Below are 27,768 nucleotides of genomic sequence, written 5' to 3' on the forward strand. Positions count from 1 at the left end.
TGGGTCTAGTGGTGGCTCAACCCGGGTTTCCTTGTTGGCATCCTGATCATGTGAGTCTTTCTGCCATCTTTGCCTTCTCAGTTCTTTATTCTATATATCAAGGTTCTTGGTTTGACAGATTCATATTTTATGCCTCTAACAATAGTAGCAGTTTTATTATTAAGAAACCCCATGAACAATAAATTTCAGTTATTCATTATCAACTTTATTTGACATTTAGTCTTCAGTTCTGTCTTATTGTGATATAATACCAAAGTCCAGAACATTTATCTCAGCCATGTAATCCCCTTTCCTTTATATAGCCCTGTTCTTCCCCCAGAATCTCAAACCAGGAAGAATAAAGCTTTCAAAAGAAGGGAAAACAAGAAGCCAAGACTTTCAGGAACTTCATAAGGTTGGAATACCCCATCTCAAAATACTTACAGTCACACTGGTGGTGGCCACGAAGCACACCTTGGCATTATATGTGTGAAGATCATAGTAATAATTATACTGTAAGGATGGCGTAACCTCTTTGTCCAAGTCACACTGCTGTGAGGCATGGCCCAAAGCAACCAGGCCAATAGAGAGGAGAATGAAATCCACTACAGCTGATAAACAGCTCAAAGTATTTCTGGTCAGGCTGCTCTGAACCTAAAAAGAGAAAAGCTGAGTAAGGATCCCTCCTCATGAGCAATAAATGCCTCTATTTTACCTTTTTTCCAGTGAATTGCAATCATTCATTTCTTTGTCTGACTCCCATTAGAGGTCTAGGATTGATCACTTATTCCTGTATGACTTCTGTATGCCAAGCAAAGTCTTCAAACTGTGTAATGGCACTTCAGAATATGGGGTGCTTAGCATAACTAAAATGGCCAATTTTAGTCCTAAATTAAATTTCATTTTAAATTAAACTGCAGCCTGACCAAATTCCCTGCCTGTACTCTTTAAAGAGGCAATTCAGAGCCTTGTAAAAGTTTACCTGCTCATAACACAAAAGAAGTAAAGGCCAGAATTTCTATTAGCTTGTACTAAGAATTGTTTGTTAAAAGATATTTGTCGAGACCGTTTATACAAATGTTCTTTATGAAGCTTTTCCTGGGGAAAAATACTTTGGTCAACAAGAGGTTAGAAAATAGAATTGATAATGTTAAGTAAAGTCGAAGCTCTGCGATTGTCTGATAACTCTACAACCAAGAAGAAGTAAAAGCCATTTAACCAAGTCTTAATCTAATTTGTGAACTCTCTCAAATCAGACTTTACTCATTCACTGAGACCCTTGCCCCATTTTACTGACTTTTTGTAAAATCTGTAAGTAGAAGCATAGCTTGTTTCTCTAGGATAAGAGGAAAAAGCAAACATGCAGAAAGCTGACTCAGTTGTTCCCCAGGATGTTAACTAATAGACACTTGCTGATGTTAAAAAAGGTCTTCATAAAACATACTCCTAGAAGTTAGAGAAAAATGTTACATTAAAGGCTGCTGTAAAGAAAGGTTGTAGTTTAACAACTCTCTTGTAACTTATTTTTTCCCTCCTTTCTGCAACCTCAGTGCCTGCCAGCACTGTCTTTGTTCCATCTGATAAAAACCTCAGTGTTTTTCCTGCAATTTAGAACACTGCAGTATCCTGCCTGGATACTTGTGTGTCTCACAGTTTTGTGAACTTTTTATCCTTCAATAAAACTTTTTATTTTTATTTCTAGAAGAGTGTAAGTCTGGTGTTCAGCTACACCACAATCCAGAAGGTGAATCTTGGCTGAGTAAATGAATAAATGAAATATTTCTCCCTAGGCAGGACTTCAGTAGAGTGAAAGAGAATATTCTCTCCTAAATGCCTTACCCTGAACAGACAGCAAGGCAGATGAGGGTTTGCATGCAAAATCACCAAAAGAGTGTGACCAGAGATGTCAATAGACCATCTACTGTTTCTTTCTAGCCCAACTCACTCAGAAACCCCTCGTGAAGTATCAGCCACACAGAGGAGGCAGATGAGCAGTTAGTTCCTCCTTGCACAGCTACCCCTCTACAAAGGTACACCTGCTCAAAGATGGTGCTCAGACTCAGGAGGGTCCTGGATTCTGGATAGGTGTGTAGTTGGCCACATCCAGGGCTATGTGAGGATAGCTGGAGGCAGAGTTCTAGACTTAGGCCTCCCAAAAAACACCAGAGCTGTTGCCATCATGCCTATTCTGACTCATGGCAACCCCAAGTGTTACGTAGTAGAACTGAGCTACTTAGGGTTTTCTTGGCTGTAATCTTTATGGAAGCAGACCACCAGGCCTTTCTTTTGTTGTGCCACTGGGTGGGTTTGAACTGCCAACTTTTTGGCTAGCAGTCGAGAGCAAATCATTCGCACTACCCAGGGACCTATAGATTCAGGCCCATGGACAGTGTAATGTGTGGGAGGTAGCCTGAGGTAGAAGAAAAGTCTGACTTGGATGTTGGAAAACTGAGGTCACAGGGTTAGCTTTGCCTCTAGCTCCTTCTGTTTCTTTGAGTTTTCAGTTCCTCAGTTTCATTTCCCACTCTGGGTCTACATTTATAAAGTATGGGAAATAAAGTGGCTTCCCTTCTACCCCAACTCACAGAAAAAGGGAATTGAGCTAAGCCATTCAGAAAACTGTAGTTATGGGTACGTGGGCTCCAGGGCACTGGCAACAGCCTTGTATCAGAGTATTGAGTAATCAAATCCAGGCTCCCTTTCTTTTAAGGACTCAGCAGTTGGAGCTTTGGGGCACAGTAGAGGACAGGTAGAGAATCTTTCTCCTTCAAACCCCAATAGTCACTGAACTTGGACTGAAATCCAAGTTCCTGGACCTCATAACCTAGCATAGTCATAATGCCTTGGTTACATATTTCTTAGAATGAATTAGGTTTGTTCTGTTTCAGTGTTCTTCTGCAACCTCCAAAATGGCTAGTATAATATGTGACGGAAGTAAAATTCACTACAAGCCATATGATTCTGGTGAGCCTGAGCCCACTCTGTGACCCCATCCCATATGCTTGAGCTTGCCATCAACTTTGCTGTGAGATTGTTCTTCTCTGGGGATAAGACCCCCATGTGTTTCCCACTGAAATCATAGACATGTTATTCTTGTGCTGATCTATTCAATATGGTAGTCATTACCCAAAAACCCAGTGCTGTAAGGTCGATTCCGACTCATAGCGACCCTATAGGACAGAGTAGAACTGCCCCATAGAGTTTCCAAGGAGAGCCTGGTGGATTTGAACTGCCGACCCTTTGGTTAGCAGCCGTAGTACTTAACCACTACACCACCAGGTCACTAGCCACATGAAATTACTGATATTTAAAGTAGCTTTAAATAAAATAAAAAAATTCAGTTCCTCAATCATGCTAGCAGCACGATTTCTGAATAGTCACATGTGGCTACTATATTGGGCAACACAGATATAGAGTAGTACTATCATCTCAGAAAGTTCTATTAGATAGTGCTTGTTTAGTGGTTTGGGGTTAAGGTGGGTGTTCTGAATAATATGCTTTAAATCCTGAGGCCAATTCCAAAAGAAACGTATTGGAATTGGCCTGAGAATTCCCTAAAACTTCTTTGCTGCTTCAGGAGATTTTTGTAACAAGAGTTCCTGTATTATGGCATTATATGACACTCCTACATGTGGTCCCCAACTCAAACCGCTGGAAGGACATAGGGTTGAGTGAAGACTTATCAAACCTTTACAGATTAGAAAATCTTCTCCCTGTAACCCAACTTTCCTCTCTCTGTGCTCTCTCAATTCTGATTTTCCTAGGATAGAGTAAATGGCTGGTAAAGTTGTTTTCTTAACCAATACAAATAACTAGTGATAATAGCTAGGACTCAGAGTTTATCCTCAACCCTACAGAAGTATTAGTTTTCAGGTCTGGTAGCAGGAATGATGGGATATGAGTCCTCACACAAATGGTATTTTGGCTGGATTTCTTCAAGTGATAATGTCTGACAGATGTGCTTAAGCAGTAAACCCACAACAAGGAGATGACTTTTTTTTTTTTTTTTTTTAACATTCTTAGCTTCTTCATCATTGAAGATCTACATTTGAAGGCCAGTTACCTCATGAGGAGGCAGAATTTGTCTAGAATAGGTTCCTAGTCACTGGTTTAGGGTAGGCAGTGATTTGGGGCACAGTGGTTGGAGAAACGTGATCTGGACTGGGATGTGGAAGATCCAGCCTTGTGATGGTTAAGATTGTGTGTCAACTGGGCTGGGCTGTGATTTTCAGTGTTTCAGCAGTTGTATAACGTTGTTATCACTTTCCTGCCGAAATTTGATATGTGATCACTCCCATGATGGAATCTGGTGAGTAGTATTGGTGGGGGTGGGGCCTGTGGTGGCTCACCGCCCCCTCATCTTTCATCTCTCCACCTTCCACTGCCTACTACCTTTCTGCTTGCTTTGAAAAGGTTGTTGGTTTCTTCTGGATCCAGCAGCTGTCTCCTGTCTGACCTCTGGTTCTTGGGACTTGAGCTAGCATCTTACCTGTCCATCTTGGGGTTCACCAATGTTCATGGCCTGTGAACAGCAGTGCTGCACCCCAACCTGCCTATCTTGGGTTCGCCAGCTATGTGACTCAGGAGAAACCTTGCGGTCTTGCCTGCCAACCTGGACCATCACAGTCTGTGAGCAGGAGCCCTGCTCTCTGACCTGCTCATCTTGGGTTCACCAACTTCTGCGGCTCCAGGAATTGGAAAAGGCCTCTATCCTGATCCAAGGACTTGGGATGTTCCAACCCCTACAATCGTGCAAGCTGTTTCCTTGATTTAAATCTCTGTATATATTTATACACTTTACTGGTTTTGCTTCTCTAGGGAACCCAGCCTAAGACAAGCCTCAACTCTTAACTCTGCCAAATAGCTGCTCTGGCTGTCAGTTTCCAGCTCTGTGAAGTGGCAAGATTACAGTTTCATTTGGCTCCATAGAGCTGTGGGTTGTAGTGCTCATACTCACCAAAGTCTTAGTTGATTTTTTCTCTGTGATGATTAAGAAAAACCCAGAGATTTCAAACTACTCAAAAAAGAGAGAAAAAGGTCAGGTTAGTTTCTATGTGCAGATGTAGCAACAGTGTTACTATCATGGTGTTTTTGGAAAACTTTAATGGGGAAAGCCTTGGTGAACCAAGGAAAAATGATGCAAGAGCCATTTGAATATATATGTCCTCGTACTCACATAGCGTTCAGAAAAGCAAGCGAAAAGCAAGGTATGAGCAGGACTTCATCCCAATAAAGAAAATGAGGATCTTAAAAGCCAGGAAGGAAGGTATTGTACATGACAGAAGAAAGTTTTGGAGTAAGGAGTTGTCCAGGAAAGTATGTGAGAACAATGGTATGGAAAAAAAAAAAAAAAAGAATGGGGGCAGCTAACAAATATAGGAAGACAGAAACTTAGAAGTTGGTGACTCCACAGGCTAGGGTAGACTGGTAAGGATAAGGATGGATGGCCGAAAGCCTTTGTGTTAAAAAACCAAAGAAATTCTTACTGCTCTCAGAGTACTCATGACCTAATGGACTTGGAGTAGCTAAGTAACATAAATTTTTTGACAATGCAAAAATTGGATGAAACGGTGAGGAAAAAAGTTGTGGTTCTAGTGGTCCCAGAATTAAGGAATTTAGGCCTGTAAAAATAAATTCCTGGGTCTTAAAAAATTGACTTGTTCCTCCTTAAGTGTGGACTGTGCTTAGTAACTTGCTTCCAAAGAGTAAACTATGAAAAAAGGAGGGAGGGAAGTAACTTCACAGAGGAGAAAACTGGAAAACACTATCTTGGCCTTGTGATCAAGTTTAACTTCAGTAACGAATCATGTTGACAGCATGCACAATTGATAACTTGATGAGAATGGAATTTTACTTCTGTGTTCTTACATCACAAAACCCATCACCTTAGTATAAACATGATAAAAATACCCAACAAATCCAGTTTGAAGGACAGCATAGAAAAAAATATAGCCAGCCCTCTTCAAAATTATCAGTATTATAAAAAAAAGTCTAAGAAACCATCGTATTCTTGAAGAACCTCAGAAGATATAACCATTAAATGTAATGTGGTATCCTTTATGGGACCTTGGAACAGAAAAAAGGATATTGGGTAAAAACTGGTGAAATCCAAACTGTTGAATTTAGCTAATAAAAGGTAGAGAGAAGTGGACTTCTGGGTGCAGCAGACCAAAAATAGAAAACAAAACAAAACAAAGACAAGCGTAGAAAAGATAGCTTGTATTTTGTGGTGCGAAGCTGATGGGAAAACTGTGAAAGAGCAAGTTATGAAAACTACTCAACCACATCTATCTAGAAGAAAGCTGCTCTCAGAGAGAATAAGCCCTAAATCCCCTTGACACCCCATATATGCAGCTGTCTCTAAGGATTTTCAGGCCATTACTGAAGTATGGACATCTGTTTGGCCTTCTCTGGATGATAATAAATGCAGCAAAAGCATTTTCAAAGTGCTCAAAACTGGAAGTGCTCCTTCGCCCATGGTTCTCACAAATACTAGTACAGTTTCTCTACACCTGTGTGACGTCTTTCATTGGTGCTCATTTTTCTATGAAGAAACATTCTCCCCAACTTTCTCCGACTTCATGAATTTTTCCCAAACCCTGGACAGAAGCCCCTAGCCTCATCACAGCTGAAGAAGATAGGCGAAAATTAAGGTGATCTTCAAAAGAAAGGATTATTTGAATCAATTAAGAAATAGGTCTCAAATCAGAAGACTGGTCCTCTCACCCCACTCAATCCATCCCAAGGAGACAAATACAGTAGAACAAGTTCTACCCATTGAACCCTTGCTCCTGATGGATAGAAATGTAGCAAGGTATCAGGTGTATAGCCCAAGCTATTGGCTTCTTCCTCCCACCTCCACCCCATCATGCCCTCCTAGGGAACCGTACTCACATAGAAGGCTGCTGTGAATGGGTAAGCAGACTTCAACAGGGTGAAATACACTGGCATGAATTGAGGAGAGAAGGAAGAAGATACCAAAATGAGTCCCAAGCTCAACACCATCAACCCGCACATGATCTAGATAGTCTGTTAGGAAAGGAAAGGAGATGGAGGGTTAAAAAAATAGCATTGATAGGGACAGGTCCTCTTCACCCCTTGCAAAATGCCCGTGCATTATCGCTGTCTGCATGATAGACTTCAGTGAGGATGCAGACACTGTAAAAGCTCTAGCGTGAGAGTGAGGAATCTGGAAAGACACTGCGTAGGGGATGCAGCCCTGCAAAAAAGAAAAGAAAAAAGTTTTGAACTTTCTGATGAGTGCTCTGCAAATCTTCAGTCATTTCTGCCTCTCAAGTCCATGTCTTCTCAAGACTTTGTTCACAGTTCATGATGAGTGATGGGCTATTTTCCTAGTTCTCTCTGTTTCTGTTGTTAGTAACCCTTTGCTTCTCCTTTTACCTGTTACGGGAACAGTGAGCGTCACAGCCCTCACACTCTTTTGAGCACTGGCAGTGTAAAAGTTTGACCCTTCATACCTCAGGCATCACTGGACACATCAACATGGAGCTTGGCCCTCGCTGGCCTCCTCACCACATGTCCCTATTGCTGAGGAGCCTGAAGCTCTACCACAGGAGGTGAAGTTTTTCTCCCAGATATTCCCTTCACCTCAGAGATTAGCAGCTCTATTAACATTTACCAAGCTGTTTTCCAAACTTTATGTCACATAAGCCTCACAGTAATCAACATTATTGCATATGTGAGGCAAGGCAGCAGTTCTACCAGGCCCTGAAGCCTGATCAGTTGGAGGAGCCTGGTGCAGACACAATTATAAAAACCAGAGCTCTATACTTCTCTTCCTGCTCATAGATGTGTCCTTTCCTCCACTCTCCCTTCACTCACTTTATCGAATTACTTTAATGATCATGGATGAAAAGAGACAGACAAACAGAACATAAATATCACTTCTATTCTCAAAAGGAGAGAGGAAATAGGAAGAGGAAGTTGTTTTTCCAGTAATTAGCAGTGAGGAAAAAAAAATTCCCTTTGAAAAATAAATTCAGATTATTATGCACATTATTGGGGAATACATAGAAAAAACTGTATATAAATCATAAAATGTATGTAATTATTTACCACCATTTTTGTAAAAGAAAAATATATACACCCACTCCTCACTTAACGACATGGTTAGGGTCCAAATGAACAGTTTGTAATGCAAAAACAAGCATTATGTAAAAATGGAAAATGAGCACATCAGATCGGAAAATGAAGGACGACAATATCATATAACTTCCAAATTATATCATGATTCATTACTCGTTGCTGTTGAGGTGATTCCAACTCATAGTGACCCTATAGGATGGAGTAGAACTACTCCATAGGGTTTCCAAGGAGTGTCTGGTGGATTCAAACTGCTGACCTTTTGGGTAGCAGCTGTAGCTCTTAACCACTATACCACCAGGGTTTCCTGCATCATTTTACATAACTGTCAAATTATATCATTACGTAACTGCCAAACCACTGAGTATCATGGCCCAGAGAAGTTGGCACATAACCTTAACATCACAGCCTGTGTTACTCTTGCCTGGCAACTTCGTGTTCATTACTGCCACACATACGTTGTTAATACACAAAATATTCAGTTAGTATATTTTTTACTATTGTTTTAAATGCAAAATGTTGGATAAGGAGATAACTGAGGACTAGATAAATTATATATTATGTTGTGTATATTATGTATTATATTATGTATTTTTAATGTACATTGTATGTAGGTATATTATGATATATTATGTATTATATATGATATGTTGTTGTTAGGCTCTGGCTCATAGCAACCCTATGTAGAACAGAACAAAACACTGCCCAGTCCTGCGCCATCCTCACAATCATTGCTATGTTTGAGCCCATTATTGCAGTCACTGTGTCAATCCATCTCATCGAGGGTCTTCTTTTTTTTCACTGGCCCTCTACCGTACAAAGCATGATGTCTTTCTCCAGGCTACAGATACCTCAGTTAATTTCCTGAGTAACCTCTGGGCTTTAGTTCCCCCATCTTTAAAATGCTGAGGTTGGGGGAAGTTTTCTTTAGCTTTAATTCTGTTGTCCTGGTGTGAGATTCTAAGAAGCAGGGAGAAAAACCGTGAGTAAATAACCAAAATCAAACACCAAGATGGGTAGTGAGATGTTCCCTCAGGAATCTTTCCCTAGCAGGGGAGGATTATCCAATAGGCAAGGTAAGCACGGTGCTTGTTTTGCTTACCAGACCATCTGGAGTGAACAATTTCACGTTTTTTCACCACATCAAATGTTTTGCTTCTAGGTATGGCTAGCATTTATCTCTCTCCCACCTCACAGCACCTTCCTATAGAATCAAAGCGTCTTTTCAAATTTACAATCCCTGACAAGGACAGATTACCAAGTAAATTTACCTTGTTGTTGTTGTTATTAGGTGCCATCAAGTTGGTTCTGATTCATAGCAAACCTAGGTACAACAGAACGAAACACTGCCCGGTCCTGTGCCATCCTCACAAACATTGCTATGTTTGAGCCCATCGTTGCAGCCACTGTGTCAGCCCGTCTTGTGGAGGGTCTTCCTCTTTTTCGCTGACCCTCTGCTTTACCAAGCATGATGTCCTTCTGCAGGGACTGGTCCCTCCTGATAACATGTCCAAAGTATACATAAAACGAAGTCTTGCCATTCTCGCTTCTAAGAAGCATTCAGGCTGTACTTCTTCCAAGACAGATCTGTTCATTTTTCTGGCAGTCCATGGTTTATTCAATATTCTTCACCAACACTGTAATTCAAAGCCATCAATTCTTCTGTCTTCCTTATTCATTGTCCAACTTTCGTATACAAATGAAGCAATTGAAAATACCATGGCTTGGGTCAGGAGCACTTTAGTCCTTAAGGTGACATCTTTGCTTCTCAGATAATGTTCTGCTTCTATTCATAAAGTTTTCACTGGCTAATTTTTTTTAGAATAGATTACCAGGTCCTTCTCCCTAGTCTGTCTGATTCTGGATGCTCTGCTGAAACATGTCCACCATGGGTGACCCTGCTGATATTTGAAAGGCCAGTGGCATAGCTTCCAGCATCACAGCAACATGCAAACCACCACAGTATGACAAACTGACGAGTGGTGAGTGCTTACCTTGCATACTGGGTAATCTGCTCCCGCTCCTTGGGTAGTCAGACCCTGAACCCCGGCCCTAGTCAGTATACTCTCCCTGAGGGGTTGCCTCAGCTCAGTCACCCCTTGCTTCTACAGAAAATATCTCAGTCACCTCTGTTAAAGCCAGTCCTCTGCATTCTAAGAAGCATATCCTTTTGTGTAACTTCATGGTCACTTGGGCGTGGGGAAGGTGGGGAATTGAGGTATATCTAGACTGCACTCTTGGGGCAACCTTAGCATCATGAGTCACTTGCCAGTCTAGAGAACCAGGACACTTTGAAAAGGCTGAGAATATTCCAGTCAATGCACCAAATCAAAAAAACTAAGCCTGTTGCTGCCAAGTGAATTCCAACTCATGGCGGCCCCATGTGTTACAGAGGAGAACTGCTCCACAGGGTTTTCTTGGCTGTAATCTTTATGGATGCAGATTGCCAGGCCTTTCTTCCACACCACTGGATGGGTTCAAACCAGGGCTTTGAATGAGCTCATTTCAGTTTGACCCCCTGCTGAAAATTTGCCTTTCCATCCCAGATACACTGAATTGGAATCTATATTTTAACAAGATCCCCAGGCAATTACAGACTTTGAAAAATCCTGGATATATTGTCCTAGGGGGATAAGTAACACTTTATTCAATTTTCAGTGAGTCAATTAGGCAAAACAAGCTTTTACTGAAAATATGCCTGTCATGGATTGAAATATGTCCCCTCGAAAATGTGTGTATCAATTTAGCTGGGGCATGATTCCCAGTATTGTGTGACTTTGCTGTATGTTGTAAATCCTGCCTCTATGATGTTAATGAGGGAGTATGGGCAGCTGTTGTGTTAGTGAGGCAGGACTCAATCTACAGGATGGGATTGTGTCTTTAGGCAATCTCTTGAGATACAAAAGAGAGAAGAGAGACGGGGGACCTCATACCACCAAGAAAGCAGCACTGGGAGCATAGCAGGTCCTCTGGACCCGGGGTGCCCATGCCTGAGAAGCTCCTTGACCATGGGAAGGTTGAGGACAAGGACCTTCCTCCACAGCCGACAGAGAGAGAAACATATCCACTGGTGGTGACATGCTAAATTTGGACTTTTAGCCTACTTACTGTGAGGAAATAAGTATCGTTGTTAAAGCCATCCACTTGTGGTATTTCTGTTATAGCAGCGCCAGATGACTAAGACAATGCCTTATACATGAAAAGTATCATCAAGAAAACTGAAGGCACTTGGAGAGGTGCAGCATAACTGAATTAGCTTAATGCTGATATTGGTGAAAAGATACAACCCTGACACACACCTTTCCTGACTTTAAACCACACAGTGTCCCCTCGTTCTGTTCAAACGCCTGCCTCTTGATCTATGTCCAGATTCCTTACCAGCACAATTAAGTGTTCTGAAATTCCCATTCTTCACAATGTTATTCATAATTGGTTATGATCCACATAGTCCAATGCCTTTGCACAGTTAATAAAACACAGTCAGTAAACATCTTTCTGGTATTCTCTGCTTTCAGCCAGAAGCCATCTGACATCAGCAATGATATCCCTGGTTCCATGTCCACTTCTGAATCCAGCTTAAATTTCTGGTATTTGCCTATGGAAGTACTGCTGCAACAGCTTTTAAATGATGCTCACCAAATATTACCTGCATGTGATATTAATGATATTGTTTGATAATTTCCATATTTGAATGTATCAACTTTCTTTGGAATAGGCATAAATATGGACCTCTTCCAGTCTGTTGGCCAGGTAGCTGTCTTCCAAATTTCTTAGCATAGATGAGTGAGCACTTGCAGGGGTGCATCCATTTGATGAAACATCTCAATTGATATTCTGTCAATTTCTGGAGCTTTGTTTTTCACCAATGTCTTCAGTGCAGCTTGGACTTCTTCCTTCAGAACCATTGGCTCTTGATCATATGCTAACTTCTGAAACAATTGAACGTCGACCAATTGTTTTTGGCACAGTGACTCTGTGTATTCCTTCCATCTTCTTTTGATGCTTTCTTCATTGTTCAGTAATAGTATTTTATATAATTAAGTACTTTTACATATTTTACTATCTTCCTTTATGTACTATTGTAGAAAAAAAAAAAACACCCAGTCCTTGAAATATACTTAAAAAACCCTAACCAAACCCATTGTCATCCAGTCAATTCTGGCTCATAGCACCCCTATAAGACAGAGTAGAACTGCCCCATATGGTTTTCAAAAGAGAAGCCGGTGGATTTGAGCTGTGGCTTTTCAGTTAGCAGCCCAGCTCTTAACCATTGCTTCACCAGGGCTCCTAAAGTAAGTTTAGGAGGATTTATTAAGTAAAATAAAAGAAAATGTACCTTGAAATGCAGAGAGGCACCAGTTCACATAAGTTTAAATTGATGACTCTAGCAAGAGATCCTCTAACAGGAATGGATATAGTTCAAGGAACAAAGAAATTGTAATAAGTCATTTAATTGTGGTTCTTGTCTTTTACTTATGTGATGGATTGCATTGATAGTTTTTCTAATGTTGAACCACTCCCTGAATAGCTGATATGAATCCCACTTAGTCACGGTGAATTATATTTTCGATATATTTTTGAATTCCATTGTTTAGAATTTTGTGTAGGATTTTTGCATCTAAGTTCACGAGGGATATAGGCCTGTAATTTTCTTTGTGTGTGTGTGTGTCTTTACCTGGTTTTGGTATCAGGGTTATGCCAGCTTCATAGAATGAGTTTGGGAGTGATCCATCTTTTTCTATGCTCTGAAATACCTTTAGTAGTAGTGGTGTTAACTCTTTTCTGAAAGTTTAGGAGAAGTCTCCAGGGAAACCGTCAGGGCTAGGACTTTTTTGTTGTTGTTGGGAGTTTTTTAATTACCTTTTCAATCTCTTCTTTCATTATAGGTTTATTTAGTTGTTCTACCTCTGTTTATGTTAGTTTAGGTAGGTAGTGTGTTTCTGGAAATGTGTCCATTTTCTCCAGGTTTTCGAATTTGTTAGAGTATAATTTTTCATAGTATTCTGTTATGATTCTTTTAATTTCAGATGGGTCTGCTGTGATATCACCCAGCTCATTTCTTATTCAGGTTATTTGCTTCCTCTTCTGTTTTTCTTTTGTCGGTTTCGCCAGTGGTTTATCGATTTTGTTGATATTTTCAAAGAACCAGCTTTTGGTCTTGTTAACACTTTCCATTGTTTTTCTGTTCTCTATTTCACTTAATTACACTCTATTTTTTTATTATTTGCTTTCTTCTGGTGCCCAAGGACTTTTTTTGCTGCTCTCTATTTGAGTTGTAGGGTAAATATTTTGATTTTAGCCCTTTCTTCTTTTTGGATTGTGCATTTTTTGCTACAAATTGACCTCTGAACACTGTTTTTGCTGTGTCCCAAAGGTTCTGGCAGGATGTGGTTTCATTCTCATTTGATTCTGTGAATTTCTTTATTCTGTCCTTAATTTCTTCTTTAACACAGTAGTTTTTGAGCAAGGTATTATTCAGTTTCCATGTGCTTGATTTTTTTTCCCTTGCTTTTTCTGTTATTGATTTCTACGTTTACAGTTTTATTATCAGAAAAGATGCTTTGTAATATTTCAATCATTTGGATTCCATTAAGGCTTGCTTTATGGTCTAATATATGGTCTATTCTGGGAAATGTTCCACATGTGTTGGAAAAGAAAGTATACTTGGCTCTGTTGTGTGGAGTGTTTGTATATGTCTATGAGATCAAGTTGGTTGATTGTGGCATTCAGATCTTTAGTGTCTTTATTGAGCTTCTTCCAGGATGTTCTATCCTTCACTGAAAAAGGTGTGTTGAAGTCTCCTACTATTATTATGGAGCTGCCCTTTTCTCTTTTCAGTGTTGGTAGAGTTTGTTTTATATATTTTGGATCCCTGTCAATGGGTGTGTAAATATTTATTATGGTTATGTCCTCTTGGTGTATTGACTCTTTAATTATTATATAGTGTCCTTCATTATACTTTGTGGTGGATTTTACTTTAATGTCTACCTTGTCAGAGGTTAATATTACCATTCTTACTCTTTTTTGATTGTAGTCTGCTTAATATATTTTTTTCCCATCTGTCATAGATTGAATTATGCCCCCCCAAAATGTATCAACTTGGTTAAGCCATGATTCCTGGTATTCTGTGGTTGTCTTCCATTTTGTGATTTTAATTTTATATTAAAGAGAACTAGGGCGGGATTGTAACACCACCCTTACTCAGGTCTCATCCCTGATCAATGTAAAGGGAGTTTCCCTGGGGTGTGGCCTGCAACACCTTTTACTGCTCAAGAGATAAAAGGAAAGGGAAGCAGACAGAGAGTTGGGGACCTCATACCACCAATAAAGCAGCACGAGAAGCAGAGCATGTCCTTTGGACTCAGGGTACCTGAGCCTGAGAAGCTCCTCAACCAGGGGAAGATTGAGGACAAGAACCTTCCTCTAGGCTGACAGAGAGAGAAAGCCTTGCTCCAGAGCTGACACCCTGAATTTGGACTTGTAACATCCTAAACTGTGAGAAAATAAATTTCTGTTTGTTGAAGCCATCCACTTGTGGCATTTCTGTTATGGTGGCACTAGAGGACTAAGATAGAATTTGGTATCAAGAGTGGGGTGCTGCTCTAACAGATATCTAAAATGTGGAAGCGGTTCTGAAACTGTGAATGGAAAGAGGAGCAACAGTGGCAGAGGACCATTGCAACAGAGAATCTGCAGCAGCAGAGAAGCAGTAGCAGCAGGGAACCACCAGCAGCAGATCCAGGAGACCAGCAAGAGATGGCACTGGAGCCAACCCACAGACTGAGAAAACTGAGTGCCTGTGTGCAGGAGGCTTCCTGGTAGAGTGGAATGCCTCAGTGCACTTATCGGTGGAGCTACTGAGCTTTGGAACACTTGCCCCAGCAGAGCAGATGCAGGTATGAGGCCCGAGGAGCCAAGAGACCAAGAAACCAGGAAACAGAAGCTGAAGAGACAAGGAACACAAGAAGCTGAGTTGCCTCAGTCTCAAAAGGTATGGCCATGTCCTCAGGGGCTTCAAAGTGTGGAGCCATGGCCTCTGGTATTTCTAAGGGTGGAGCTGCCAATCAGATGGACTAGGAGAATGGTGTACCTAAAGCCAAGGGGGCAGTTTTGCTGTCCCAGTGGGCCTGGAAGGTGAAGCTGAAGCCCAGGGCCAAGAGGCCTCTACTCAGAGTCCAGTGAGTATAGCTAATGCCTAGAGGCTGGAGGGCAGGGTTATTGTGTAAATTGTCTCAGAGAACAGAGGATTATTTTCAAAGCTTTGAGGGCTAATGTCATGTGGTCTCCTGACTTGCTTGGTTCCTATTATTCCTTCTTTCCCTCTAGTTTCTCCCATTTGCATTAGAAATGTCTAGCTTGTGCCTGTTCTGCCATTGTACATTTGGAAGCAGATAACTTGTATTCCAGATTTCACAGATGAAGAGAAATTTTTGGATTTTGGACTTGGAGTTAAGACTTTTGCTATGATATGATAGGGTGAACATGTTTTGCATGTTGCATGGATGCAATTTTTGATGGGCCAAAGGGTGGAATGTCATGGATTGAATTATGTCTCTCCAAAAATGTGTTTATCAACTTGGTTAAGCCATGATTCCCAGTATTCTGTGGTTGTCCTCTATTTTGTGACTGTAATTTTATGCTAAAGAGGTTTAGGGTGAGATTGTAACACCATCCTTACTCAGGTCTCATCCCTGATCCAATGTAAAGGGAGTTTCCCTGGGTTGTGGCCTACACCACGTATTATTGCTCAAGAGATAAAAGGAAAGGGAAGCAAGCAGAGAGTTGAGGACCTCATATCACCTTGAAAGCAGCACCAGGAGCAGAGTGTGTCCTTTGGACTTGGGGTACCTGTGTCTGAGAAGCTCCTTAACCAGGGGAAGATAGAGAGTAAGGACCTTCCTCCAGAGCCGACAGAGAGTAAAAGCCTTCCCCTGGAGCCAATGCCCTGAATTTGGACTTCTAGCTACTAGAATGTGAGAAAATAAATTTTTCTTTGTTAAAGCCATGCACTTGTGGTATTTCTGTTATAGCAGCACTAGATGACTAGGACACCATCCTTTGAGTTTTAGTTTGCATCTTTGAGTCTAAGGTGTGTCTCTTGTAGGCAGCATATAGAAGGATTGCGTTTTTCTGTCCATTTTGCCACTCTCTGTCTCTTATTGGTGCATTTAGTCCATTTACAGTGTAATTATTGATAGGTATGAATTTATTGCTGTTATTTTGATTTGTGTGTGTGTCATTGACAGTTTCTGTGTTTCACTTAATTTACTGTGCTGAGTCATTTTTCTTCCTTTTCATTGTTGTTGATTTTGTATTTGCTCAGTGTTTATGTTTTTCTTGTTTTTTTTTTTTCTTTTGGTGTGTAGGATTGTTAGTTTCCTTTGTGGTTACCTTAATATTTACCTCTATTTTTCAAAGTTTAAACCAATCTTTTTATCAAGGATTGAGTTATGTCCCCCATGAATGTGTGTATCAACTTGTGTAGGCCATAATTCCCACTATTCTGTGGTTATCCTCCATTTTGTGATTGTAATTTTGTGTTGAAAGGATTAGGGTTGGATTGTCACACCACCCTTATGCAGGTCACTTCCCTGATCCAATGTAAAGGGAGTTTCCCTGGGGTGTAGCCTGCATCACCTTTTATCCCTCAAGGGATAAAAGGAAAGGGAAGCAAGCAGAGAGTTCGGAACCTCGTACCACCAAGAAAGCAGCACCAGCAGCAGAGCACAACCTTTGGACCCTGGGCCCCTGCACTTGAGAACTCTTTCACCAGGGGAAGATCGAGGACAGGGACCTTCCTCCAGAGCCAAGAGAGAGAGAAATCCTTCCCCTGGAGCGGATGCCTTGAATTTGGACTTCTAGCTACTAGACTCTGAGAAAATTAATTTCTCTTTGTTAAAGCCATCCACTTGCGGTATTGCTGTTATAGCAGCACTAGACAACTAAGACACTTTTTTTCTTGATATCGCCTTCACTTCTGCTCCATATTAAAGTTCTATGACTACAATATTTAGTCCCTCTTTTTTGTTTTAATGTTTTCATCTTTTATACGTTGACGTCTCTGTTTCCCTATTATCAGTGTTTCAGCTTTGATTTATTTGTAACTTCCCTACCTTGGTTGGTATTTGGTTGTTCTGTCCTGTATTCTAGTCTCGGGATTTGTGATGTTATTGATTTTCGAACCAGAGGACTCCCTTTAGTATTCTTGTAATTTTGGTTTGGTTTTTGCAAACTTCCTAAACTTCTGTTTATCTGAAAATACCCTAATTTCACCATCATATTTGAGATATGAGATATAGTTTTGCTGGATATATAATTCTTGGCTGGAATTTTTTTTTCCTTCAGGGCTTTATATATATCATCCTGTTTCCTTCTTGCCTGCATGGTTTCTGCTGAGTAGTCAGAGCTTAGTCTTATTGACTCTCCTTTGTAGATGACTTTTCAATTATCTGTAGCTGCTCTTAAAACCAGGAAACCCTGGCGGCATAGTGGTTAAGTACTACAGCTGCTAACCAAGAGGTCAGCAGTTCAAATCTTCCAGGCTCTTCTTGGAAACTGTCCTATAGGGTCGCTATGAGTAGGAATCTACTTGATGGCAATGGTTTGGCTCTTAAAATTCTCTCTTTGTCTTTGGTTTTGGCAAGTTTCATTAAAATATGTCTTGGTGACTTTTTGGGATCTACCTTGTGTGGGGTTCGATAAGAATCTTGTATAGATATCTTCTCATCTTTCACAATATCAGGAAAGTTTTCTGCCAACAAATCTAAATTCTCTCTGTATTTTCTGTTATCCCCCCGTTCTGGTACTCCAATCACTCACAGGTTATTCCTCTTGATAGAGTCCCGCATGATTCATAGGGTTTCTTCATTTTTTAAAATTCTTTTATTTGATTTTTCTGGAAATAAGTTGGTGTCAAGTGTTTTGTCTTCAATCTCACTCATTCTGATGTCCATTGCCTCAGTTCTGCTCCTATGACTTTCTATTGAGTTGTCTAGTTCTGAAATTTTATTGCTAATCTTTTGGATATCAGTTTGCTCCCTCTGTATGGATTCTTACAGTCTGTTAAATTTGTCATTTTGATCTTGTGCAATCTTCTTAAGTTCCTCTATTGCTTTGTGTGTTCTTTGGCTTGTTCTGTATTTTGCCTGATCTCCTTCTGATCTCTTGAAGAGCCTTGTATTTCAGTCTTTTGAATTTTAGCTCCAGCACTTCCAAGAAGTTATCTTCCTCAGGGATATTTCTTGATTCTTTGTTTTGGGGCCTTGCTGAAGCCATCATCATCTGCCTGTTCATGTGATTTGATATTGACTGTTGTCTCCAAGCCATCGATAAGTTATTATATTTATTTATTTTATATTTACTTGCTGTGTCCTAGCTTCTTGTTTTGTTTTGATATGCCCAAATGGGCTGCTCATGAGAGCTAATTTGGTTATTGGTGTCTTTGAAGCCCTCACTTCCTATCACCAGGTTGTTAGAGCTGTTATTAGGTATGTGAGATCAGGAGTCCATTTACTTTTCTTGTATGGGGTCAGCTCAGGTGTCCACGTAGTCGATCACCAAGTGTGTGGTGCAGGCACTCTCCCACAGCCTTAGACAGGCAGGGGTGATTGGAGTGTGCAGAGGTATCTGGCTGCAGCAGGGGGTCATGCACTGAGCAAGGCAGAGGGCTGACTGCTACCCTTCAGTGTCTGGGAGGAAAGCTTGTCCCTGTTCCCTAGAACGTGTAGATGCATGGGTTTTGCAGCTGGACTATGGTCATCCAATGCTGTTGGCTGTAGGTACTGGGAGGCACTTATTCTTGGACCCCTGTTTTGGGTAGCTAGGTGGTGTGGTTGGAGCCACCAGTTCTCAGGCCCCTGATGCGAGTAGGTGAGGACACTGCTTAATGGACAGAGTGGTGTCCAATGTCACAAACCTGCCACTCCACCTTATAGCTGATACAGTTGAAATTAGGCTTCAAGTATATACGCTTTTGTACTGTGCTAATGAGGGCCTACGTTGTTGAAATGGGTCCACGCTGGTCTATGCAGGGGTGAAAGGCATTCAAAGCCTGTGGACCCCCTATGCCTGTGCCTAGGCAAAGGAGATGTGCCTGCCCTGACTCCTGGCTTAGGGGAGCTGGCACATTATTTTTTCCTGTTTGTTAATTCGTTCCCTCTCCAAAGCTGGGAGAATGTCTCAGTACATGCAACAGGCCCTACTTCCAGCCTAGGGGACCTGACAGTCACTGAAGCCAGCCTGAATCCAGTGCAGAGCTGGGAGGGGCCAGCTAAATGGGTGAGAGTTCTTCCCAAAGGAGCGGTTTTTTGATCCATGAGTTAGGTTAGAGGCATGTACTTATCTTTTGCTGACTAAGTGCTATTTCTTGCTGGTTTTGGAGGGTTGAACAGACTCTCCACTGCTCTGTCTCTCCCAACATGGAAAATGCATCCCAAGCACCACTGCTTGCCTCATTGCACATGCCAGCTGATCCAGCTTGCAGGGTGCTGGTTACTTCTAGGTCAGGTCTGGCAACTCCTCATTGCTTCTGAACCATCTCTCTCTTTTCCTGCAAATTGGTCTGATTCCTCAATTTTGCCTTTGGTGTTCAGGGCTCCTAGATTGTCATATATAATAGATTCACTTGTTTTTTTTTTTTCAGGTTTTTGTTGTAAGAGGGACCACAGGAAGCTTCTGAAGACTCTGCATCTTGGCCCCTCCTCAGCGAGGCTTGATAAGGTCCTTCAGAAGCTGATTTCTAGCAAGGTAATACAGACATCTGTAAATAAGCCAACACATCATTAAGAATAATGTAACCTAAGTTATCGGTGATTTGTTTCCAAATACGTACTCCCTGACTATAAACGTAAGGTGCATAGACTCTGGGCCTGGTAGAGCCTAATAAACGCACTCCAAACAGGGTAGAAGTTGACTTATACCTAAAGCTACCTGATGACTCAGTTTTCCAGATATTTATTCAGATGAATATTGGCCTATCTACCATACTAGTGTTTACAAAACTTGAATATAATGAAGGAAAAAAGAGGTATATCCAAATAAGTAATTCTCGTACAACAAAAGATAGAGGTAATAGGACATGTGAAAGCTGGACAATGAATAAGGAAGATTGAAGAAGAATTGAGGACAGAATTATGCTGTTGCTGAAGAATATTGAACATGTCATGGACTGCCAGAAGAACGCACATATCTGTCTTGGAAAAGTACAGCCAGAATGCTCCTTTGAAGCAGGGATGGCGAGACTTTGTCTCTCATAGTTTGGACATGTTTTCAGCAGGCAACAGTCCCTGGAGAAGGACATCATTCTTGTTAAAGTAGGGGGTCAGTGAGAAAGAGGAAGATTCTCTCTGAGATGGATTGACACGGTGGCTCTAACAATGGGCTCAAGCATAACAATGATTGTGAGAGTGGCACAGGGCGGGGCAGTGTTTCTTTCTGTTGTACATAATGTTGTCATGAGATGGAACTGACTCGATGGCACCTGACAGCAGTCACAACAAATAAGAGGGTTTCTAATGAGCTTGTTTTCTAGGACAATGTTTAGCTAATGGAGATAAGGTACATCTCTTCTTTACCCATGTGTACATAAACTAGAAGTTTGTGCAATCACATTGCCTTCCCTGTTCTATCAGGTGGCCAGTTCTGCATGAAGGATGCCTTGGAACAGAAAGAATGGAACTCAAGCTCTTGATATAGTACTTTTTGCGGGGGGAGAAGGGGAGTTGATTTGAGTAGTTAACAACTTTGGCAGTTTGCCACCTTGATCATTCTTTCCTACTCTATCTTCCATCAAGAAAGGCCCAGGAAGTTCATCTAAAGGGATGAAGATAGTTTAGAAGATACCCACTTTTACCAAGGGCTTGCACAGTCTTATCATCATGGGACCCTCACATATCTCTGTGAAGGTAATATTAGTATGCACATTTGACAGAATGTCAAAAGAGAGAAGGAGACAGAAGCTAGAGGAATAGAGAGACTTACACAGGCTCACCAAGTATTTAAACTGCAAAGGTGAGGCTGGACTGAGAACTGTTCCTTCTCAGTGCTGGGGGTTAGTTACTATGCCACTCTCCTCCTCAGTAAGTAACAATATGATCAGAACCAGCTATGTTGCTGAGAGATAAGATGCAAATGTATAAAATGGGTCTAGTGATTTAATTTTCTGTCTACACAAGTGTATAAAAAAATTGACTTAATTACTAGCCCTCCTCCTCCCTTCCCCTCAAGAAGATCAATGAGCAAATTTATCATTGACTTGAGCCAGTTGCTAGGCTTGGAGTGAGCAGTTTTCTCTTCCTGATGGTGTCCTCACTTCATTCTCTCATGGATAAGGCAGCCTTCATCTCTGCAGTCACCTCCCAATAAGACATGAAGGTTGGTTGCCTTAAGCACCACTGACCTTTTATTTCCTGAATTCCAGGAAGTGATGTCTGTGATGGTGATTTTCACTCTGCTGGAGTTCTGTTCTGTGTTTGCTACTGCGCTTTGATGGAAACAGGCTACTCTGACTTCCCAGGGCTGAGTATGCTGGCTGGCCTCCTTGATTTTGCCTGGTGTACCTCAACTTCCGGGCTGTGTTGAACTACGTCAACAAGAGTGGCAGAAGGAACCATTGTGTGGCCATGAGATAACTTGGGAGGGGTTTTGATGACACCATGACTTCGTGCCTGTATTCAGGTCACTGGAACTGAGGCTGTCACCTTTCTAGTCAGAAACACTTTCTGCCACAGCCATAAACCTCTTGAACTGTCTTGATAAAGTGCATTCGCATATATGATTCAGTAAGTGTCCTATTCGGAGCCCTGTTGGTGCAATGGTTATGCACTCTGCCTAGAAAACACTGTGGAGCAGAACTACTATGTCCTATGGGGTTGCTGTGAGTGGGAGTCTACTCAATACCACAAAACAAGCATCACATTCTCCAATTTTCATTCCTTATAATCATAAAATTCTTTTTCTCCTTAAAAGACATAAAAATATATTTTTGAATCAAATCCTGTGGGACATCCCCCTACCACAAACATGCTCTGAAGAAACTGGAATAAGTTGTTTTGATTTATCCAAAAATTTCTTATAGAAAAATGAGTGAATATTAGGCTGAGAAAGGCAAATTATTTGAAGAGCTTAGTAATGTGCTATATCAGTCTTGGAGTAACTAAGAGCTCTGTATACAAAGTTTGGAGTAAATAGCATCAAAACATTTGTATACATTAAACTGAATCTGAGTGAGGTCTGAAGAGCTACCACATATTGTTTCTTCTAGAACGTGCTTTTCCTGCCTTAGGGTGACAAGAGTAAATCTAAGATCCTCTCTAAAATGAATTTTGACCCTGGTTATGAAGATCTATTGGCTTCTTAGAAAAATTTGAGAATATTTGTCAGAAAATTGATCTTTATGATAATACATGAAATCCAACAATTATAAGAAAACAAAGTTTGAGTTCCCTGAAATGTAGGCAGTTTTTAAGGTAATGAACAGAAAAAAAAAAAAAGAAATCATTTGTTTTGTTGTCATTGAATATGTGTGTTCAGTGGAGTTCTCTTGATTTTCCTGAAGTCTCCTTCATGTAAGGGTCAGAAATGTAAGTTATTATGTACTAGACTGGCCAAAAATGAGTTCTTTTGGTGCAGTGGTTAAGGGCTTGACTGATAAACGAAAGGTTGGTTGTTCAAACACACCCAACAACTCTGTAACCCAAAAGGAATAGGTCCTGCCTGGTGTGACCCCTGGAGTCAACTGAGAGGCACCAGGTCTTTGAGAAAGAAACAGTGGACTTTATTGGAAGCCGGTCAAGTGAGGAGCTTGGAGACTAAGTCTCAAATCAAGCTTCCTGAGGTTGGGGATTCTAGGGCATTTATAGGGTTTGGGATAGGGACCTAAGTATAATTCATGAAATTTCTGGGAATAGGTGGTCAATTTCAGGAACCAATTAACACGTATGGGGGTGTAATATGACGGCTTGGGGGTATGACACATGAAAATTATCTAAGGCAAGATTTGAGGCTTATTGCTCATGTCCGAATGGGGGTTGGGGGGGATGGTGAGGAGCGAAGCAGCCTGGAGCAGAGAAGCAGCTAAGAAGCTTTGTGGTGTTACACAGAAATGTCTTATCAGGAACTCACAGGTCTGGGGGTGGGGTGGTGGGAGGAGTGGGAACAGTTTAACCGTGTTGGTTATATTCCCTCCTCTGGTTTTCAGGGTCTTCAATCTTGAAGAGAGTTCTTTATGTATGTTGGCCCAGACCCCCAGAACTTTTCAGCTTGCTGACAGGTGCATTGTAGGATCTGAGGTTTGTTGAGGTTAAGGGGAACACCATCAGATGTCTGAAGCATCAGCAGGTTCACAGCTGCTAGGCGATTTTGAATGAACCTGGTAAGACAGTTTAAGAGGCAGCGAGAAAACAGACAGATTAGTAAAAGAATTATCAGTGGAGTAACAAAGAGCCAGAGCCAGTGGAAACTGGGAAGCAGGGAAGGTATCCATAACCACCAATCAGATGGAGTTTTTAGCTTCTGTAAAAAGAGAAGGAAGCACGCAATGATTGCCAAGACAGTAAAGGCAATGTAAACATCGAGAGCACAATCATGATGGAGGATCACCCGGTCGGAGGGCACAAGTTAGACATTTGCTCTGTTCTTCTTTTTAAACAGATATTTTAAGTCCTGCACAGGCTCAAAGGTCCAGTTGTTTTGCTGAGGTTCTTCTTGTTGCAGAGGATCTTCTGGGGACGGTGCAGGTTTGAGGTGAGCATGATGGACCCAAGCTCTGATGTTTTTGAGTTTAGCTGGTGAGTGGATGAAAAAAAGGACAACATGCAGTCCAGTCCTCTGGGGCTCAAGGAGCTCCGCTTTCCAGATTTTCAGCAGAACATGGTCACCAGGCTAGAGTGGGTGAAGCTGGGCATCAACAGATTATCTCTGAAGGCTGAGAGCATGCCTGTGAACAGAAGATAGGACACCAGACAGAGACAACCAATATTTTCAGAGAGTGAGTTCCCCAGTGACGGAAACCTGAGTACTGGCTGAAGGCAAGTAATTTTTAGGAAATAGTTTTCCATAAATAATTTTAAAAGGACTCAATTTGAGCCTACTTCTGGGGGCAATTCATACTCACGAGAAGGCTGGGGCAAAGCTTGGGTCTGGGTTATTTTTGTTTCTTGACGAATTTGGAAATTTGTTTTTTGGCTTCTGATTTGTCTTTCAACTTTTCCAACTGATTGTGGTCTCCAGGCTGAGTGTAATTTCCAGTTGATTCTTAAAAGTTTAGGAAACTTTTGTGTAATTTGTGAGGTGAAGTGAGATCCATTGTCACTTCCGACCATTGTAGGCAGGCTGAACCCGGGAATGATTTTATTAAGGAGCTATTTTGTAACTTCTGATGTTTTCTTGGTTTTATAAGGGCCATACGTGAAAATCTATTGTGGCTTTCCATTCAGCTGTTTGTTTGAGATCTCTAATAGTGTTATTTGGGGCTGTTTTTAGAGGTTGTAGAGGGTTAAGTCTGGATTTGAAACGGGCTGACTGAACAAGTCCAGCTGACTAGAATAGACTTCAATAGACTGGAGGCAGTCATGAGCCGGCTCACCTGCAGGGTTTGTTGGTAACAGGCTGACTGGATTCAGGATAGAAGTTACCTTGAGTGTCACCTCTGGATTGTTCACGGTCTGGGGTTGGTAGCGAACCAGAGCCCGTCTTTCTACTCCAGTATGATGAGAGCTGCATAAGAAACAAACACAGTCACAGGCTGGCCTAAGGTAAACTTTTCAGTTTCAGCCAAAAGGAGTGCAGTCGTTGCTACCGCCCTAAGACAGGCCAGCCATCCCTGAGGGCCTGGATCTAGAAGTTTAGAAAAATATGCTACTGATCTTTTTCAAGGGCCCAGTTGTGGAGTTAAGACCTCTGCTGCAACTCCCCTGGTTTCATGTATGTACAGTTTGAAGGGCTTTCTGTGGTCTGGGATTCTGAGCACTGGAGCAGAGGCTAGCTTTTCCTTCATTTTCAGGAAGGCCTTGTTGGTGCCTGTCTGTCCATTCCAAAAGGGTCAGAGTCCTTTCCTCGGGTGGCTTCATGGGGAAAATTTGTTATTAACCTAAAGCTTGTGATCTAAATCTTACAAAAACCAGCCATACCTAGAAAGTCTCAAAGTTATCTCCCAATAATAGGGGTGGAGATCTGGAGGATCACTTGCTTGCACTCTGGCAGCAGGGCCCCTTGACCTTGAGAAATCTGGAAACCTAGGTAAGTTACCTTTTGTTGTGAGATCTGAGCTTTGGCAGCAGATACTCAATAACTGACCTGGGCTAGAAAGTTCAAAATCAGAATTTTGTTTTCATCTGAGTCCTCTTTGGTAGGACTAGCGACAAGGAGGTCATCTACATATTGAAGAAGGAGACACTGAACCATCTGTAGACTCTGGAGGTATTTGCCAGGGCTGGTCCAAACAGGGCTGGGATGTTTTTCAATCCTTGCGGGAGAACAGTTCAGCAATATTACTCCCCTACCTCCCCAATAGGGTTCCTCCCATTCAAAGGCAAATATTTCCTGAGATTCAGGGGCTAAAGGAATGCAGAGGAAGGCACCCTTCAGATCTAGGACAGTCACCCAGGCATAGTCTGGAGACAGGGAGGTTAGGAGGGCATAAGTATTTGGAACTATACAGTGCAGGTCTTCGGTTACCTGATTGTGTGTAAGTCCTATACAAACCGACATTCTCCTGTTTTTGCTTCTTTACCAGGAGCACTGGAGTGTTGAAGGTGGATTTACATTGGCAGATGAGCCCTTATAGAAGTCTTTTTTATTACCCCAATTACTTGCATAGTTTGAGGAGAAAGTGATCCTTTCAGGTGATTCAAAGCAGAATAGGTTGCTTCTGTATCAACAAGAAAATCTACACGGTTATTTGCCTTCTTTAATGTAACCAGGGGTTCCGTGGATGAAACTTGGAGGTGGGTGGATGTACACTGTCTTTGGTGCCAGTGTACCTTCCCTCATCACTCTTCGGGCACCAACAACGCATCATTGGATGTTCGTGGTTCAGCAAGACCGCTTTTGCCTCCCTGCCTTCCCCTCTGCTGCAGAGCCTGGAGGTTGGGGGTGGTTGTGGTGATGGTTGACTTTTCAAATGGATTCTCAATACCACTAAATTCCTCTGCTTGTATGAAAATCTTGGAGAGGGCATGGCACACAGAAATACTCAAGCACTGATATCCACAGAAATAACCACTATTATTTTGTATAAAACACTGCATGCATGGGCAGCTACTTCTTGCTCAGTAAATTTCACAATAGACAGAATTGTTGCAAAATGTTTCTAAGGAGCAGCTGGTGGATTTGAACAGTTGAACTTTTTGATTAACAGCTCAGTTCTTAACCACTATGTCACCAGAGCTCCAAAATCATATGATGGACACAAAATCAGTTAGCACTTCAAACTTAAAAAAGGAAGTTGTTGTGCTTCTCAGAAATTCTCAGCTTTTGAGATTTAGAAAAACTGCTAGAAGAAGAGTGCAGACTTAAAACCGAATGAGGTGTGGAGTTGGGAAGGGTGGTGGTATCTAGACAGAAGAACCCAGAAGCACTTGCTCAGAGCCTCTTCCAGCACTCATCACATACAGCAGACACCGCAGGCTTGAAGAATGGCAGGTCCAGGGACTTGCCTTCCTAGGCTTTTGGTCTTATGGTTTTCTCACTGGTTGGTCCTAGGGTTCTTGAAGGGAGTGGAATGAGAGAGGATGAGGCCAGTTCTTGGCTTCTAGTTTGCCGTGGTTCAAGTGCCCCTTTATAGGTATGTTTGGGGTGTTTTGGGAACAGTCTTTACTGAAGAGGTTGGTGACAAGAGAAGGTTCATAGTGATGAGGGTCGGGGTGGGGTTGAGGAAGACACTGCAGTTGTGAATAGCCCATGTATGTCACAGAAAATGTGACAAGACTAGTGTTCAGGTTATTTCCTAATCTGGAAGAAATGTCTCTCATATCCATCCAATATGCTTTACTATTTTGGCAACCTTGATCGTTGAATACTGGGAAGCTGAGGTCTGAAGAGTAAATACAAATTTTTTTCTTGCCTAGGTAATTATCATACTGATTTCAGTGATGTAAAAGTCTGTTGTTGTTATTAGCTGCTGTCAAGTCACCTTTATTCATGGAGATCACATGTGTATCATGGTATGAAGTCTGGTGTTTTTTTGTGCCATTGAGCTGGTTCCAACTCACAAAGACCCCATGTGAGAGGAGAACTACCCCTTAGGGTTTCTTAGACTGTTATATGAACTCAAGGTCAGATATCTTTGGGTAGACAGAGCACTAGCTCTAAGTGACCAGAATCTGACCAATATTACCACAGAAATATGTTGTTGTGGTTGTTAGGTGCCGTGGAGTCGGCTCCGTGGTACCCTATGTACCACAGAACAAAACACTACCTGGTTCTGCGCCATCCTCCCAATCTTTGTTATGTTTAAGCCCATTGCTGCAGCCACTGTGTCTATTCATCTCATTGAAGGTTTTTCTCTTTTTGCTCACCTTCCACTTTACCAAGCATGCTTTCGTTCTCCAGGGACTGATCCCTCCTGATAACCTGTCCAAAGTAGGTGACATGTAGTTTTCCCATCCTTACTTCTAAGGAGCATTCTGGCTGCACTTCTTCCAAGACAGATGTGTTCATTCTTCTGGCAGTCCGTGGTATATTCAATAT

The 27,768-nt window shown here is 41.6% G+C and overlaps 2 protein-coding genes across 4 annotated transcripts in view; one reads left to right on the forward strand and one right to left on the reverse strand.

Annotated features, from left to right (window-relative positions):
* Positions 1-21: 21 nt before the first annotated feature.
* On the reverse strand, positions 22-27,511 carry LOC104846811 (membrane-spanning 4-domains subfamily A member 6A-like). Its single transcript, XM_064289288.1, has 5 exons — positions 27,497-27,511; positions 26,074-26,243; positions 24,714-24,795; positions 6,874-6,999; positions 22-633 (listed from the first exon to the last, which is right to left on the reverse strand). The coding sequence occupies exons 1-5, from the start codon at positions 27,509-27,511 to the stop codon at positions 388-390; spliced, it is 639 nt and encodes a 212-aa protein (XP_064145358.1). The 3' UTR covers positions 22-387.
* The window catches only part of LOC111753189 (membrane-spanning 4-domains subfamily A member 4A-like), a 59,790-nt gene continuing 57,261 nt past the window's right edge, over positions 25,240-27,768 (forward strand). For 2 of the 3 annotated variants that reach the window (XM_064288005.1, XM_064288006.1), the window contains exons 1-2: positions 25,240-25,317; positions 26,782-26,863. The gene's annotated coding sequence lies outside the window, so the exon portion shown is untranslated. Of the gene's footprint in view, positions 25,318-26,522; positions 26,864-27,768 lie in introns of those variants that run through there. The other variant, XM_023559710.2, reaches the window with a different exon arrangement.

The sequence above is a fragment of the Loxodonta africana genome, chromosome 7 (assembly GCF_030014295.1).
Source record: "Loxodonta africana isolate mLoxAfr1 chromosome 7, mLoxAfr1.hap2, whole genome shotgun sequence".
NCBI lineage: Eukaryota > Metazoa > Chordata > Mammalia > Proboscidea > Elephantidae > Loxodonta > Loxodonta africana.

Excerpts from the sequence above, each read along its gene's own strand:
- LOC104846811 (XM_064289288.1), bottom strand. Across the intron at positions 24,796-26,073 it reads GCGTTGTTGGTGCCCGAAGA|CTCTCATCATACTGGAGTAG; the intron begins GTGATGAGGGAA and ends TTTCTTATGCAG. Across the intron at positions 7,000-24,713 it reads ATCCAGAGGTGACACTCAAG|ATCATGTGCGGGTTGATGGT; the intron begins GTAACTTCTATC and ends CAGACTATCTAG.